The sequence below is a fragment of the Conger conger genome, chromosome 10 (genome assembly GCF_963514075.1).
Source record: "Conger conger chromosome 10, fConCon1.1, whole genome shotgun sequence".
Taxonomy (NCBI): Eukaryota; Metazoa; Chordata; class Actinopteri; order Anguilliformes; family Congridae; genus Conger; species Conger conger.
Window position 1 is genome coordinate 42,835,290 of NC_083769.1, and position 18,552 is coordinate 42,853,841.

An 18,552-nucleotide genomic window follows, 5' to 3' on the forward strand; every position below is an offset into this window, starting at 1 on the left:
ATTTTCAAATGAATCTTCTTCGCCATTCTGCAAACCATACACAGAGTAAGTTTCCTGCATTTATTCTCAAATAAGTTGGGTTCGATACTAAATATAACCCTGACGATTATTTGAGATTTTCTTTTAATGTTTTTACTTTTCTGACAGTTGCCAATCCTTGGGGCTATGGTGGGGCATTGTCCATATTTTGTATACATGGTTTTCATCATAACATCTTCAAGTACACATCACAAGGTTCAGTGATTTTGCTTCGGTAGTGAACTTCAAAACTGCTGCACTTCAATCATAACACAAGCAGACTACACAGCTCACTCACTTTCTGAAAAGAAAGGTCAGCCATTAATTCCATATCTAAGTATTGTAAAAACTAATTTAAATAGATGTGAGAAGAGTGGAATCCTGTGCATTCACAAACTGTAATGTAATGTAATGGGAAATCTTAAAAATAGATTATTAAAAGTTTTCATTGTAATAATGAAAAGGAACATTAAGACAATACTGTTTTATGTTGATGACAGCAAAACTGCAACTGCAACATCGTATTTATTTAGTTACTTAGTTTAGTCTTAGTTTCATAGTCCTATTTTCTATTTCTCTTAACCTTGAATTCAAGTGACAATATCAAGGATTTTCAGTTTAGAATTGCGTGTCGACAAAGAGAGAAAAGTGCAACAATGTTTTCCTCAGCATTTAAAAAAAAGTATACATAATCACAGTATTTCACATGTTGAGGATGTAATTATGACTGCTGAGCGAATGGGTCATTGTAAACCAAAAATGAGGTTATTTTGTGCTCCCTGACCCCCCTTTAAACCTGTCAATTCAGAGAGCTGAATAAAAAAACCCCACTTTGATTGGTTTGTGCTAGCCCCCATTATGCAGTGCTATGCATAAACCCCCAGCTTCCATCGCTGGGAACGCTGGAAATGTTTACCCACTTGAACTAAAAAAGGACTCAGTACTTATTTAATGACAAAATATTTGTTCTTTTGTTTGTTTGCTGGGAACAAGGCAGTTTTACTTTGTTACGAGAAACAGATATGCTGCATCCAAGGTTCATAGCCAAAGCTCATTTTCAACCCCTGTCACCAGTTTCAGCTTTTGTTTAGAAAACAGAAGAGAATTGTTTAATTGAACACTGCAGCTCATATCGACTATGACATCAGGGAAACTACGTTACAAACAGGACGCTCCCAGTCACTGCTGTGGCCAGACCATTAGCCTATATGCGATGAGACTATAATAAAGAATACAAAAGACCAATTAATGCACACAAATGTAATGGGGAAAAACATTTTTTTTAAACCCCCAAAAAACATAAGCAGTATACATGTACAATACGGATAACAAAACAGAAAACTAAACGGCTCCGAAAGACAACCCATGTTCGGAACTTAACTTACAAATGCGATAAACCAAACGTTTGCACGTAGCCTACTGTTACTCTCATCTTCATAAAAGTAACACATTTCCACTGTGGAACGATAACACTTTTAGGCCTATAGATGGTGCTAAAATGTAGACCTATCGTACGTGTATCTGATATGTGCCCTGTGGCATCATTTTATGTGTAATTAAGTTGCACTAAACAAGTTACCTAGTGGAGAACTAGTAAATAATCTAGTAAATGAATCAAACATTTTCAATCACGTTTGATGTTTTGAATTATTCTATTCTAATCATTCTAATCATATTCCGATGGAATTTAAACACGTGATCATCCAGTAAATCCTAGCTATTTTGGTTTTATTGTGTAAAATCACAATTCGAATTGCTATTGGATGAACATAATCCCGTTTTTTCAGGTGCTCTCGTTCTCTCGTCCTATTGGATATCAGGTGTGCTTGCTTCACAGTAATTGGCTCCTTATAACATTTTACCGCCATGTTAGGCGCCTAGGACTGGGAGACTGATCAAACGTGTAGCAGATGCCGACCCTCGGTCTGTGATATAACGGGAAAGCACAGCCTAATAACTGCAAAACTGTTGACAATCTGCGAATTGATGTTTCAGCTAATTAACTATTGGCCTGCTACTAGTTGTAGCCTTAAACACGATGTACATAACTTACTATTTTAAATGTTTCGGGACAATCTAGTGCCCATTTTAACGTAGCCTATCTTTATTGGGTTGTAGACAACTATTCCAGCACACAAGATGATCAGGAATGCGGATTTTAGGTCTGGGCTTCTCGGCTACAATTCAGTTCACAGTTCTCGGACACATTTTACAAGTAGTCTAGCCTACGTGCACAGGTTTTAGCATACAATTACAAATATAAATAGCATACGAATAGAATATCCAGCTATATTAAAACATTTATTTAGTAGCCTACCTAACACATTTCATGAAACCATGCTGCTTACTATCCCAGTTGCACCATGTGTAGCCTAGTTTACAATGCAATTAGCCTGGTTTGTGGTTTACTAATTTAGGGTAATCAGATAGCCTACGCTACGAATAGGCTATTTTCAAAAATAAACGCGTACCTTTTGAGATTTTGTTTTGGTTGTGTTTTTTTTATTATTTAGAAATGATTCTGATAATGTTTTCCCACGTTCTGTAAATAGCCCATAGTCATAGACTACATTTCCCTAAGCGTTCCGTCGCATTACTGAGCTGACTCGAACGCACAACAGGTGGATTTGAACAAGCCAACCGAGACCTGTCAGCATCTAAAAGCCGTTGCCTTTGACATTATTCTCCGCCCCGTGAGTAACCAAAGCAAGAGAAGTCGCAGACGCTACAATACGAGGCGCTAATAGTTTTTTCTCCAGCAATGCGTCCTAATTGAAAATGTTCAACTTGTTGAATTCTCCGCTCATATTGAGAGTATGTAACGTTACAGACACTGGGTGAGTTGTAAACTCTAGGGTTAGCCTACTTTACATACCGACTACCTGCCTCGATTTTTTCTTTAAAGAAAGGCCTAATATAGCCTAAAATTCGTTTAGATTTTGAATATTGTTCATCCGGATTACAATGCCTACCAAGCAAGAATCAATGATGGACCTGCACTTGGAATACGTGAAAATTAAAGCGCATTACGACGAGTGAGTGTTTCCGTGACAAGCTGCTAAGTAGGCTATTGCAAACTAGCCTACAAAGTATCCCTTCGAGTGTCCTGCCTTTAGTTACGCTTTTCGAAGTTGTATTTATAAACAAAAAGTGTGTTTAGTTTCCCAGAACATAAAACGTTGGTATCTTATTTTCTATTAGCTAGTTACAAGTCGCGCATGGAACTAGCCGGACTGTAAGATTCCATGTTAGCTATCGGGGATATAACCAATTGGTGGCAATGCTCGTTAACTATCAAACTACGATTCAAGGTGTGATTGGCGAACCCATGCAATAGTTTGCTCAAATGCAACGACACAGAAAAATGAATTACATGTGGCAGAACAGTTAGCCCAAGCATGTCCACAAATGTAATATACACCGAATGTTAATGTAACTATTTCCGCGTGATCAAGGTTGCGTATGTCTATTGACAACGATGCATGGGACCATATAGCCTCTAGGCTACCTAGGCAAAACTCACTACTGTGTAGAACCGACATGCACTGCTGTGTTGTTTACAAGAGCAATCAAATGTTGTATCGTTTAGATTTCCACATAGGTAGTGTTAATATGTTTCATGTAATTAAACGGTCTAAATTGTTTCGCAACAGGTTGGCATATCTTTTTGATGTGGGATTAAAATTAGATTGCTATGCTTGTTATTGTGTGGGTTTATTGTGAGAACAAACAACAAACAACTGCACACAATGACTCTTCACTTTCATCGGAGAAGGTACCGACTTCCACGCAGATAATTATACACTTTGCAGACCCAGGTCACGCGTTGCGATCGTTCCACTTTTAGTTCCTTGTAAGCAAGAAATACTGAATTGTGGCTACGCGTCTTCGACAGGTAACTTGACATTACTGAAATAAGTGTGTGCACCTCGTTGTACGATTGAACAATTGCCCTTTAGAGACTGGTGTCTCTACAAGTGGTTTTCTACGCGTGTTTGTATGATCAACCAAGCAGGTAAAAAGGGACAACGGTGAAATTAATGGAATGCTATCCAAATCCAAACTGAAATTCTACACCCCAAATTCGCCCCCACAAAGACAAACTAGTTTGATTGTACTATTATGCATAGCTGCCAACTCTCACGCTTTCGGCGTGAGACACACGCATTTGCCTGTTTTCACACGCACATGCAAATGCGTGTCTCACGCCGAAAGCGTGAGAGTTGGCAGCTATGTATTATGTGTTTATCTGCAGTCTAGTATGTTGAATACTATTTGTTCATGCTAGTGCTTTACTGTGCAGTTGTTACTCATATTATAATGCATTGTTGATAAACAAATTTTGTAAATAAGTTAAAAATAAAACTTATTTACCACACGGAGAAAGCACAGGTTAACATGAAGGAATTATTGTAACTAACTCAAAAGGATTGCTTACTGATCCCTGAAGTATTTGGTCCCACGTAACCTTAGTCATTGAAGTAATGGGCAAGGAACTGGGCTTGTAGCTTAAAGGCTGCATGTTTGGTTCCCAAGTAGGACAATCCTGTTAAATAGTCCTACCAGTGAATGGTGTGTGTGCCCTGCGATGGACTGGCGACCTGTCCAGGGTGTATTCCTGCCTTTCGCCCAATGTATGCTGGGATAGGCTCCAGCCCCCCTGCGACTCTGTTCAGGTTATCCGATCACAGTTCAAAGAGGATCAAAGAGTGCTTTAGTGATCTTTGGTTTCCCCGATAGCAATGTGTCTTGAAAATGCAGGACATACTTCAAACACAATTTCAGGACAGCTCTTGAAACTTCTATGTGTGGTTCCGAAAACACGGTATGAGGAGAATTTTCCAGATTTACATGAAGAAAGCCTTCCCTTCACTTAATTATTTTTCAAAACGGAATCAAAATGACATTCAGAGGTTAGGTTGCTAACAAATTCCACTTTCCTTAACATAATTAACATTAGACAATAGGCTTCCCAATTTACTGAGGCAGCCTGAATAGCCATTTTAATCAAAAAAGTAAAATCTTGCGGAAGCATTAGAACATAAGATCACTTGCGTTGATCCCAAAACTGCTCATGTGGGAAATTTGTGGTAGGGTAGATAGAGGACATTGTTTTAGGTATGTTTAGATAATTGATTTGTCCTCTGTCAGTACAAAGGCTGAGATGGACAGGATATACGCAATAATTGGTATCTCACGACTAGTCCCAGAATGTTGTGGAAAAGAAAAGAGAAGAGAAAATAAAAAAATTTAAACAAATGACCGGGAACTCACCCCTGGTCAGGCAGGACTGGCACGATTACTCATGAATCAGTTAAATGTACTATTGTTCTCCTACAGAGTCAGTTTCTCTCAATAAGAGAGTCTGTAAAATGAATGTACCTGTCACGTAATGTAAGGCAACCAGCTGTAAGTGCCTGTAATCAGCCTGGTTCTTGTCTCAGCTCCTTGGCTGTGACTAGGCACATTTTCCCTGTGCATCCTCCTGCTCTGTCCATTATCTTAACCCGCTTAACTTGAACAGGGTCGCAGGGGGGCTGGAGCCTATCACAGCATACATTGAGCGAAAGGCAGGAATACACCCTGGGCAGTCACACAAGGGCAGCCTAACAGGAGGTCACGTGACCCTCTCGCTGGTATTCAGAGGCCGATTCCCCCATCGTTGGTGTGCGCCTATCTGCATCACTGCCGTGCCAAAGCAAAGCCGGGCACAAGACCGCCATTTCTGAAGCGGACTCTCCCAAAGATGGGTGGCACTGATGGTGTGGTGGTTAGCACTGCCGCCTCACAGCAAGGAGGTCCTGGGTTTGAATCCCGGTCGGCCGGGGCCTCTCTGTGTGGAGTTTGTATGTTCTCCCTGTGTTCGTGTGGGTTTCCTCCAGGTACTCCGGTTTTTTCTCATACATAAGAAGTATGCTTAGTGGACAGTACATATTTTGAGGACACAGTAGTTGGGAGGTTATTTCGAAGGGGGGGGGAGCTTTGGAACATTATATGCCAAGTTTTTTGTTCATAAACAGAAGTTTAAAATGAATTAAAATTTATCCTCAAATCTCTCAATTTGTTTAGAAATGCAAAGAATTACAAATTATTGAAACATTATAGATCCTTTTTCACTGAAACCTCTGGCTAAATGTGTTTTTTTTGTGCGTGCATGTCACTTTTTTTTTTTTTTTTTTCCCAGCCTTTAGAAATAGTATAGAAGGCGATTTGTGTTTTGTATACATTGGTTTTAGAAGGTTAGAAGCAAGTGTTTTAGGTGATAGGCGTAGTCATTTGCTTTTAAAAATAAAGGAAGATGTGTTGTGATTTTGATGCGTGTGAAGGCGGAAGTGTGGGTATGATAGAGACATGTTGGTGTCATGAAGGCTTTACTGAAGATCCAAGCTGTTTGTACAAATTAGGCTTCCTGTACAGAACCGCCGGTCTTAACTTCCTGTAGAGCTTCACAGAGCTCTCGTTAACGTATTATTTTTTTTCCTAGGTTGAATCATGAAAATCAAGACTTCTAGGGGTGAAATCTGACCATATATTTGTGAATTATGAACATGGACATCTCTCAAGCACACAGTAAAGTACTATGTGCTCAATGTGTAGGGGAAAATTCACAGAATGAAAGATCTCCCTCCTAAAAGCATGATAACCAATCACAAGTCAAAATCAGACTCCGCCTTAGTGAGCAGGCTGGTTCCTCCAAAACTCTCGACGATGTGTGCTAAAAGTTTATCAATATATCTGTATTAAAGTATGATATGTACCCTGTATAGTTTCAAACTGATTAACTGCTAAATTGTGCCAGGATTACACAGTGAGCCCAGCCAGCTGGCAGGGGGGGGCCCATCTTGAACTGTGTAGACCAAACTGTCAAGGACACGGGCAGAGCAAGATATGACTATACAGCTGATTTCTCCGGGACTCTCAATGTTTTATGCCAGGAGTGTATCTATTTGACCTAGAACATTAATTATAGCTGAGCTTATGAAAACGCAAGAAACCACAGTGAAAACTGTCGAAATGAGAGCAAAGAATGCTACTTACATTTACTCCCTTAGAAGAGAATAATTAATCAAATGTTTAGTATGTCTGTAGATTAGAAAAGTATATTAGAAGTGAATATTAATGAAATGTTTAGTTTGTCTGTATATTTTCAATGATTACTGCTGCTTAGTTCGTCTTATAAAAGCGAAAGATACAGAGTGACGTGTATGGATGACGTGTTAGAGGGAGGGCATCCAGAACTTTCTGAGGTCTGGTAGTTTGCCAAGAGCAGGTGCGGGGTGAAGTGAGGACACGTAGTTGGCAGAATGCCCTGAACTTTGTACAGAGTTGGCAGAGCATAAGGACCGTTGGCAATTTGCCACAATGACGTTGTGGGAGGAGCGTTGGGAGGAGTTACGATAAGAAAAGTGTGGGTGATTTGCCAGAATGAGGTTTGAGGAGGAGTTGTAGGTGGAGTAACTGTGTATAAAATGGGTGTACAAATGCCAGTCGGGGTTCAGTTCTGGAGAGCTGATCCGGCTTTATGCACGTGTGCTAATAAAGTCTGATTTTCCTGAAGATCTTGCTGCCTGGTGTCGTCTTTTCCCTCGCGAAGATGTTTTTCGACAAATTGAAGATTTGGACTCTGTCGTTTCCTAGACACGACATTTGGGGGCTCGTCCGGGATACGAAAGAGAAAGAGAAGCTCCCGGCGACTGGAGACCAGGGCGGAGAGTACTTTTTGATAGGCTGCAGCTGCAGCTTATCAGGGAATGAAAGTATTCAAGGACTCTGATCTCCTCTCCCGGACGCCGGAGGCAACATTCTCTCGTATAATTAACCCGGCAACTAAATTAAGGGGAAAAACGTAGCAAACTTTTCAGGAAACGTGTGCGAGGTGAACTGTGAGTAAACGGTGTGAGAATGTATTAATTGTGTTGGAAAATGTTTTTTTAGCAGAACTTGTATTAAGTCTAAAAAAGTATATTGATACTGCGGACTGAAGTTATATTGTTGCTGCTAACGGTTTTAAGTTGTTAAGAGAAATTACTGTTACGCTGTGCTGATGCTTCGAAGGCTTGTGCAAATATAATGTTGTATTGAGGCAACAAAGATAAAAATAACGCTGTGCTGAGGCTTAGAATGCTTGTGCGTGTGCGGATATAACGTTGTATTGAGACAACGGAGGTCAAAATCGTTATTTATGCATGTGTAAGATAAGAAACGCAAAGGGTGAATAAAAGTATTAATGGGAGAAAATACAGGCTCTGGCGGAAAAATAAAGATAAAATATATAATAATATAGATAATAATAGGGAAAATAAAGGTTAAAGACATAATAATATAGATAATAATAGGCGGAAAAAATATAAATAAATAGATAATAATATAAAAGTATTACGGGCAGTATATGAAAATGAAAAAGGGAAAGAAAACTGCGATTGAGATAATAGCGGGGGTGTATCTTAAATGTATACAGGAGATAGAAACTATCTCCGATAAGTGGAAACAAAAAAAGAACTAAGAAAATGGTGGCAAAATGGCCGTTTGATAAGAAAAATATGCGGAGGAGAAGGAGAGTGTAATGGCGGCGGGTAGAAACTGAAGCGAAGAGGCGACTCCGCCTCCATATGACGTGTGGCCTTGGGAAGGAGGAGTGTGGAGAAGGGGGGTCAAAACAGGTGCAGAGGAACTTAGCTGGGTGATACAGAACTATAATTTTTTTTAAATAAAAAAAGAACAACACAGAAACCCATACGGTTTCGCGATAAGGGGGAGCTCCCCAAAATAGTAGGGCCATTAGTAATTAGGGTTGCTGTACCTCGATACATTCCCTGGTCCACTCAGGGCATGCAACATGTAATAACAAATCTCCCTGAGTTACAGAATGGAGTGAGCCACTGGTTCAGGGTGCTGGAGCAGGAGATGAGCGGCCGAATCTTGGCTGTCGGGGGCCTGAAGGCTCTCCTGGGGAAGGTTGTGGGGATGGAAACAATGCTGGACATATTCGAGCAGGCTGGCGCTGTCAGAGCCCAGATGCAAACCTACAGCAGTGGACAGTGGGCCATTTGACAATGTACGTGCTGCGCAGGTGGAGGCTGATAACCGAAAGGGACGCACAAACAGATCCCATAATGCCGTAAAGCCATACGGGAGGGGATGTCACCAGGAGTGCGGTGCCGCCTCGATGAGGTGGTGGGAATGAACACCATGACACACAGGGAGTTTGTGGATCATGTGGCGCATGCTGAAGATAGACCGCGAAAAGATGGAAAAAAGCTGGAAGATCAAGCAAAAGACATTCAAAGAAAACTACTGTGCAGCTGAAGGAGCTGGAAGCCAAAGAACAAAAGCACCCCCCACACCTGAACCATGGAGCAGCCCAATGGCGCCCCGCCAGCGGTGGTCTACAACTTCTCCGGCATCCCTCACCCAGTGGCCATGCAAGGTAATATACAAGGGGGGGAACTACAAATGGGTGGGAACCAAATGAAGGGAGGGCCAGGGAATGGTGGGCAAACCAATCAGTGGAAAGGGCAGCAGAGTCAGCGCAATTTTGATGATTCTGGTAGGGGTAGTATTTATGATAGCTGGTATTTATCTGATTCTAATTGGAGTAGATAATCAAAGTAAAAATAAAAGTAAACTTGGTGAACTAACGTAGTAAGTAGAGGAGTAACACAGAACCAGACGCCTTCCTAAAGGTTCTTTGTCTCTTTTTATTTTCTTGCTCGTGTGAGCTTGTGGGTGAGGGACGTTGTCCCCGGTATTTGTATTTTGGTTTGTGTTTTTTCCTGAGCTGCGTCTCATGGTTCTTTATTTCCATGCCTAGTGTTTTTTCTGGGTTGTATGTTGTTATTTTGGTTTTGGTTTTTTAGGGTCATTTTATTCCAGCTTACAGCTGGGAGTGCCAGAAGCACCAACAGTGCCCCAGCGGACCCAGTACGAGAATTGCAAGCTGGCTCACCAGTGGAGGGACGTGCAGACCACATCCACTGGTTGGAAGATCAAGCCGGCTCACCAGTGGAGGGACGTGCAGACCACATCCACTGGTTGGATCCAGGAGCCCACCTGTTACATGGACTATGGCAATTCCTCGTGCTACGAATCAACATGTTAACAAAATTAACAGAAGTGTGTGATAATTTTAATAGCTGAGTCACTTAGGATAATACATACAGCTGTGATACGGCTATGGCCAGTCAAATTACGCGGGATGCACTTGTGCAGAGAGTGTTGGAGGAACCATGGAAACGCCATTATATTGAGGAGTCTGAGGCAATTGGATGCTGCTATAGCAGCAGGGGATGTGCAGGAACCCAACTTAGTATGGTGCATTGGCCAAGGGAGATATTCGGGGCCATAGGTTTTGACCCCGAAAGGGGGGAATGTAGGGGAAAATTCACAGAATGAAAGATCTCCCTCCTAAAAGCATGATAACCAATCACAAGTCAAAATCAGACTCCGCCTTAGTGAGCAGGCTGGTTCCTCCAAAACTCTCGACGATGTGTGCTAAAAGTTTATCAATATATCTGTATTTAAGTATGATATGTACCCTGTATAGTTTCAAACTGATTAACTGCTAAATTGTGCCAGGATTACACAGTGAGCCCAGCCAGCTGGCAGGGGGGGGCCCATCTTGAACTGTGTAGACCAAACTGTCAAGGACACGGGCAGAGCAAGATATGACTATACAGCTGATTTCTCCGGGACTCTCAATGTTTTATGCCAGGAGTGTATCTATTTGACCTAGAACATTAATTATAGCTGAGCTTATGAAAACGCAAGAAACCACAGTGAAAACTGTCGAAATGAGAGCAAAGAATGCTACTTACATTTACTCCCTTAGAAGAGAATAATTAATCAAATGTTTAGTATGTCTGTAGATTAGAAAAGTATATTAGAAGTGAATATTAATGAAATGTTTAGTTTGTCTGTATATTTTCAATGATTACTGCTGCTTAGTTCGTCTTATAAAAGCGAAAGATACAGAGTGACGTGTATGGATGACGTGTTAGAGGGAGGGCATCCAGAACTTTCTGAGGTCTGGTAGTTTGCCAAGAGCAGGTGCGGGGTGAAGTGAGGACACGTAGTTGGCAGAATGCCCTGAACTTTGTACAGAGTTGGCAGAGCATAAGGACCGTTGGCAATTTGCCACAATGACGTTGTGGGAGGAGCGTTGGGAGGAGTTACGATAAGAAAAGTGTGGGTGATTTGCCAGAATGAGGTTTGAGGAGGAGTTGTAGGTGGAGTAACTGTGTATAAAATGGGTGTACAAATGCCAGTCGGGGTTCAGTTCTGGAGAGCTGATCCGGCTTTATGCACGTGTGCTAATAAAGTCTGATTTTCCTGAAGATCTTGCTGCCTGGTGTCGTCTTTTCCCTCGCGAAGATGTTTTTCGACAAATTGAAGATTTGGACTCTGTCGTTTCCTAGACACGACAAATGAACTGTGATTGAATGCATTTTACTTTGTACATGTGACGCTCTTGGACTGATGAACTCGTTGAAATTAATCCTGCTTATTTTGTTGTGCACAGAAATATGCTTTAAATGAAAGGAAAATCAGATGTGGCATTTATGGATGTGGATGGTAAGAAAAAAATATTGAACCTCATTATCTCATTTAGTACAGTTCTCTGGTGTTATAAATCACATCTTGTTGTGTGCTTCTGTGAGCACATGTACAGTGGTCTGCAGAATTATTGGCACCCCCGATTGGCAATGTATTGTTTTGTGCATTGCCAGTTAAGGGTGCCAATAATTCAGGAGCCCACTGTATATTCTCACACTCTGTTTCTGACTTCTGTCTTGTGTTCCTTATTACAGTTTGGTTTAAATGTCAAATCACAATACACTGCCTTATTACAATCTCTCTCTCTCTCAAAACTCTAAGTGGATAGACTACAGCAGCAGAAGACCTTATAAGTCTATTGGATATCTAATAAAGTGCTGAGTGTATATTTCAAAGTATTTTCACTGCACCATGTTTTGTCATCCATGACTGCTGTATTATATATATATAGGATTTCGGCGGCACGGAATACACCCTGGGCAGTCACACAAGGGCAGCCTAACAGGAGGTCACGTGACCCTCTCGCTGGTATTCAGAGGCCGATTCCCCCATCGTTGGTGTGCGCCTATCTGCATCACTGCTGTGCCAAAGCAAAGCCGGGCACAAGACCACCATTTCTGAAGCGGACTCTCCCAAAGATGGGTGGCACTGATGGTGTGGTGGTTAGCACTGCCTCCTCACAGCAAGGAGGTCCTGGGTTCGAATCCCCGTCGGCCGGGGCCTCTCTGTGTGGAGTTTGTATGTTCTCCCTGTGTTTGCGTGGGTTTCCTCCGGGTACTCCGGTTTCCTCCCACAGTCCAAAGACATGTAGGTTAGGCTGATTGGAGAGTCTAAATTGCCCATAGGTATGAGTGTGTGTGTGAGTGAATGGTGTGTGTGCCCTGCGATGGACTGGCGACCTGTCCAGGGTGTATTCCTGCCTTTCGCCCAATGTATACTGGGATAGGCTCCAGCCCCCCTGCGACCCTGTTCAGGATAAGCGGGTTAAGATAATGGATGGATGGATGGATATATAATTTCTTTCCTGCCAGCTGAGTAGGAGGATATACACCCGTCTTTCTAAATGTGCAATCATACCCTCAGATACATTCAGATGGTAGATGTTCAATTGAAAGCAGAAATAACTAAATTGTTTATTTGTAATATTTAATGTGCTGCAGGTATATCTGTTGCTCCTGTTCTGTGACCTCTCCTATTGCTGTGGAAGTGCAGAATATTTAATTAATGGAGAGTGCTGTCCGATGTGCTCACCTGGTAAGTCACTATCTTTTATCAAATAAAGCTTCTACTGCAGTATATGTTGGCTTACAGGCATTAAGAAGTGAAAGTTCTCTTCATTTTGTTGTCATTGAAATGTCATTTCAAATGTATACATTTTAGCTTTGTTTTGTGATTAATCTTTCACATAGGGGAGCATGTTTATAAGCACTGCACAGAATACACAAGCACCTCCTGTAAACCGTGCACTGCCGGATCATTCATGGCGGTGCCCAACGGTCTTCTTCATTGTATCACTTGTACAGTCTGTGACCCAGGTGAGAAACGATTAATGTTCAACCAATGTGTTTATTCATGACATGGCCATTTGCAACTTGCTTGACTGTCTTTCTAAAAAATGTTAAAAAGTTAAATTCTATATTCTGTTTTTACTTGATGGGTAACAGGTTGGTAGTGTGATAATACGGGTCTTTATTCTCCGTTCAGGTCTTGATTTAAAGACAGACAGGGAGTGCAGTCCCACCTCTGATGCAGTGTGTGGGCCTCTGGATCAGCACTACTGCACTGAGACAGATCATAAGAAGGGCTGCAGATTAGCACAGAGACACAGTATCTGCAGGCCTGGGACATTCATCAGACGCAATGGTGAGATTGCATCATATCCGCCATCTATGGGGGAGTATTGGGTCATCTGCCCCCCCAATCCTGATTCAAAACCAAAATAATCATGATGGTGAAACTGCATCCAACAGTCAAAAACATATTAACTCCCTGAAATAAAGTCATAAAAACGTTAATCCAACCAACCTTCTTCGCCATTCTGCAAACTACACACAGAGTAAGTTTCCTGCATTTATTCCCAAATTACAAAAATTGGGTTTGATACTAAATATAACCCTGATGACTATTTGAGATTTTCTTTTAATGTATTTACTTTTCTGACAGTTGCCAATCCTTGGGACTTCAGGAAATTACAGCTGGAACAAAGACATCAGACAGTGTATGTGGACCAAGAAATGATCCTCGTTCCAGAGTTGCTGCGCTTGTGCCTGTGCTGCTCGTAGCAGCTGCTTTCATAGCAATCATTTTAATTTTGCGTAAGCTTCCCCCATCTATCTGACAAGACTTAAAATATATAAATACCATAAATATTGAAAGAGTATTGTGCTTTAAATGGCAGTTTGAAGTTGGCTGTGTTACTTGTATTCTGTGAACAGGAAAGAGAAAACAAAATGGAGGGATAGAACAGCCGCAGGATGAAGGTAAGGGAGTGCACATCTTTGTGGGGGAGATCACAATTCTGATAAGAATACCATTAGATGGGCTGTGTGTAGCCTGGACTGCATCTGTTACAGTCTGCATCTGTTACAGTCTGTTCTAACAGGTTAGAGCCATTCTGCTCATATACATTACTGTTACTGTTTGCATCTGTTAGTCTGTTCTGCCAGGTTAGAGCCATTCTGTTTACATTATAATGAGGGGTAGTTTCAGTTAATGTATTATCTCATAAATTAATCACCACTGTAAAGACAAACCAAAAACTGGAACAAAGCAAAAGCACATCAGTGAACGTGGACCAAGATAGTTATTGTGGCTGTGCTGCTTGTAGTAGAAGAATCAGTTGTGACTTTACGAACCATTCTCATTTTAAGTAATCTACCAATCTATCTGAGCCGGTTTAAAGTTGACAGTTATCTATATTCTGTGAACAGAAATCGTCATATTTACACAAGAGATATGAGTGGTAAGCATACTAGATTTTAAAGAATTAAAGATGGACATCAAAAAAAGTAATGTAATGTTACATTTTAAAGTTATTCTGAAAGATGTAAACTTTCTATTCTAAATAATTAAATAACTAACTAAATAATTAACCAGTATTTTGCTTTCAGAGAGGAGAATGAAGAACACTTTTAAACATTTTTTTATACATTTGAAGTGCAGAATTGGCTAATTGCTATAATGTTAGTTAATTTAATTCTGGAGTCACTCCTGGTGTTGATGAATGAAATGATACTTTTACAGTTTTACAGTACTGTATTTACTGAGATAGTCTCCACTTTTCTAGGAAACCGAAAGAAAAGACCTGTTTAACCAGCCACAGGATGAAGGTAAGGAGCGCATGATGGCTTAATGAGGGAAATAACGAAAGCTGATAAACTATTAGATGTCACATGACTGCCCCTACTACAGTCTGTATGGACTTGTATAACAAGTTAAAGCCCTTTTCATTCTATTTATGAACATATTTTCATTTTATTGAGGGGTGCTTTCAATTAATGTATTCCTTCATTAATTAAACACCAGTGTGAAAATCCATCCATCCATTATCCATCTTATCTAACCTGACTATTCCTGGTCAGTGTTGCAGGGCAGGCAGAAGCTCATCCCAGCATGCAGGCGGGAGGAAGGAATGCATCCTGGACAGGTTACCAGTCCATTGCAGAGCACGTAACATTCATGCCTCCGCTGATTCCTTGAGGAAAATGTATCTAATATGCATGTCCATTTGCTATGGGAGGAAACCAAAGTATCTGGAGGAAACCAAAATGGACATGGAGGAAACATATAAACATACTCCAGAAAGAAAGATTTCAGCTGGGATTTGAACCTGTTACCTTGCTGTGCCGTCTGAAATCCAATTTACTAACTGGAGGAGAAGCAATCGGCACAATTGCTAGTCAATGGAATCTTGAAGAAAATTGAAGGCCAATTTCCCCAGCAACTGTGGCATTAGAATATTTTCACATTGTCTCTATGGTGATTTGTTTCAATCATGATATTAGACATGCATGAACTGAAAGAGACAAGCTTGCAGCAGTATATAAATAAATATACAATAAAATCACAGACTTCTTCACATCTTACAAACTTGGTGTTGAGCTCCAAAAGAGGAAGCTGACTGTGCTCAGAACAGTGATGAAAAATCAGCCAGGACTCCCCAAAGAGCTTCTGAACACACAGGTCAGAGCTGTGAATTCCTCCAAATCTGCATTCATTTAACTGATCAAACATAAAGCATTACAAGTTCATGTCTTTCTTTCTCAGTGAAAACTGCAGCACTGCTTTTTTCGGTCAGATTTAGAATGACTTGAGTAATCAATCATTAATAAGAACTGTATCATTCACATGATCAAATATTTATATTTTATATGTAAATATGTGTAGTGTATATGTAACTTTTACACTGAGGACTAAATGTAAGTAATATGATTTTTTATTTGATATATGCATATTTCTGTCTGCAAATGGTGTCACGTATTTTGTAAAGCGAAACTGCTTTTTGTGCAGGTAGCAGTTGAAATTGTACTTCCCTCTAGTGTCTTTCAGTGCACTTATCCCTGGTTATGGATATGCACTTTGCTCTTGTTGTATGTCGCTCTGGATAAGAGCGTCTGCCAACTGCCTTTAATGTAATGTAATGTAATGTAATGTAATGGTATTGTCGCCTTGTAATACCAGCCTGATTGCTTGATATGCTAAATTACAAAACTACCTTATACTACTATGTATCAACAGAGAGAATATATAACTTGATGTCAACTGAAATATACTCATGTACTTCCTTCCCACCTCAATTTCTCATAAAGAAAAAAAAAAAAAAAAAACGATTGGGGAATTATTCTAATCTGAGTAGTGCGATGCACATTTTCTTCCTCATTTATGTAAATTTTGATTGCATATTTTAACACCACAATCGTCCCCATGTCCTTCTGTAATAAGCTTCACTAAGAAACTGTTTTGGACTATAAAGCCCTTGAGTGCACTGTTCTAGGCTAACTACTAGTTAACAGCTCCGTGAAGCTAGCAACTTCAAGCATCCAGTTTAACCCAAGACCAAGTCGTTTGTTTTTATGGTTCAAAGGACAAACACAACATGGAGTCAGGAACTAAAGGCGTCCATTTTTCTGCACATAATAGGAGAAGATGCATTGGACATTTACAATAGCTTTCATATTGACAAGGAAACTTTAACATTGACTGTGCTGATGGCAAAGTTTGAAGAATACTTTGTGCCCCAAAAGAATGTAACTTTTGAGAGATGCAAGTTTTACTCTGCCGATCAGCGTCCGCCATCAGACCCCTCCAACTCATCCAGAATGCAGCAGCTCGTCTTCAACCTTCCAAAATACTCACGTCACCCCCCTGCTTACTTCCCTCCACTGGCTGCCTGTCATGGCTCGCATCAAATTCAAAACATTGGTGCTAGCCTTCCAAGCAGTTAAGGGGTCTTCCCCAGCTTACATACAAAAAATCATCAGACCCTACACCCCTGCCAGACCTCTTCGTTCAGCCTCCACAGGCCGCTTGGCACCTCCCCCTCTCCAAACCTCCACCTCATGCTCACGACTACTGTCTGTTCTGGCTCCGCGGTGGTGGAACGAACTCCCCGTTGAGGTCAGAACTGTAGAATCTCTCCCCACCTTCAAGCGCAAGCTGAAGACACACCTCTTCAAGCAGCACCTCTCCCCATCCCTCCCTACCTCCCTGTGAACCTTATATCGCGTGCGAATATTTCGCGTCAAAACCTTACACACCGGACGCGATGCGACTTTGCGAGACTTTTTTTTTTTTTTTTTTTTTACAAAAGATTCGCCTAAGTTTCAGAACGAAAAAAACATGGATTCAACTTCATCCAGTGATGACGATGTGGTCCTCTACCTCCTCACTCGACAGAAGAAGAGGAGATTGCAGTGTCCGAGTAAAAAGCTACACACGGTGCCTCCCGTATTTTGACATTACGTTAGCCAAACCTGCTGACACTTTATCTTGCTACCAACTCTACTTCCAAAAGTAAACTACATAAGCTTACAATCCTGATAGGCGAGTTGTTCGGCGATGCTGCTCCACACGTTGTCCTTAACGTCATTATCTTTGTACTGTTGATGTTCCTTATCATATAACACGGGGTTTTGAGACACACAAACAATTAACTGGTCCGCCATTTTCTATTTTTATATGGTTTTGTAAACTAATCTGGAATCACTTGTGGCACTCTTTGCTGTACCGTGCGTAGTGTACATTGTCGTAACGTCGTTCCACGCAATGTGATTGGTTGATGCGTTTATTCGCAGCGCGAAACTTCAGAAGTTCCTTCGCTCCTGGTGCGAAAAAAAACCTGTCGTTTTTTCGCGGCGAAATATTCGCGTTCGGTGTGTAAGGACTCATAGGAAACCAGCAGTTCTAAAAAATATTTTTTCGTGCGAATTATTCGCGCGAAAAATACGCGTCTCTTGTTTTTCTCAAGAGAAGTTACTTTACATCTTGCACAGTAATCTACAGCTTTCTTTCCACACTTTCTGGAGTCCAACGGCAGATTGGATCTCGGCATGTTCCCGAATCAAGTAAGTTATTCTTACCTTGACCACCGTGATGAAGTATCTTACCTCCGAGAAAATGACATGCAGGCATTACAGGTATTGTTTTGAATAGAAGAACATGCTGGCAGATTTGTTAACACGGGTCAGGCCAGCCTTGCTTTTTGACACTCCAAACGGAAATGGAACGATTGGCAATATAGGCGTAATTCAGGTGAATATTATTCACTTTAGGATTACATGACTTGTATGTATGCGGCATGTGATTAAAACGTTGTTATGTTGTTATGCATCCACCTAAATGAAGATAAAGTAGAGGTACATTTTTGTTCTTTAAGGAATATATCTCCCACATGTGCACTGAAAATACAATAATGGTCTATTTGGGTCATTAAAAACTACATTCAGAAGGTGCGGGGATCACTGCATTTACTCCATAGACCCA

At 41.0% G+C, this 18,552-nt stretch overlaps 1 protein-coding gene across 1 annotated transcript in view; it reads left to right on the forward strand.

Moving 5' to 3' along the window:
• Positions 1–16,353, forward strand: part of LOC133139610 (tumor necrosis factor receptor superfamily member 14-like) — a 66,162-nt gene extending 49,809 nt beyond the window's left edge. Inside the window, exons 10-11 of the mRNA XM_061259188.1 lie at positions 14,858–14,900; positions 15,153–16,353. Coding sequence (XP_061115172.1) covers positions 14,858–14,900; positions 15,153–15,244 — 135 coding nt within the window. The 3' untranslated portion in view covers positions 15,245–16,353. The remainder of the gene's footprint in view (positions 1–14,857; positions 14,901–15,152) is intronic.
• The last annotated feature ends 2,199 nt before the right edge of the window (positions 16,354–18,552 follow it).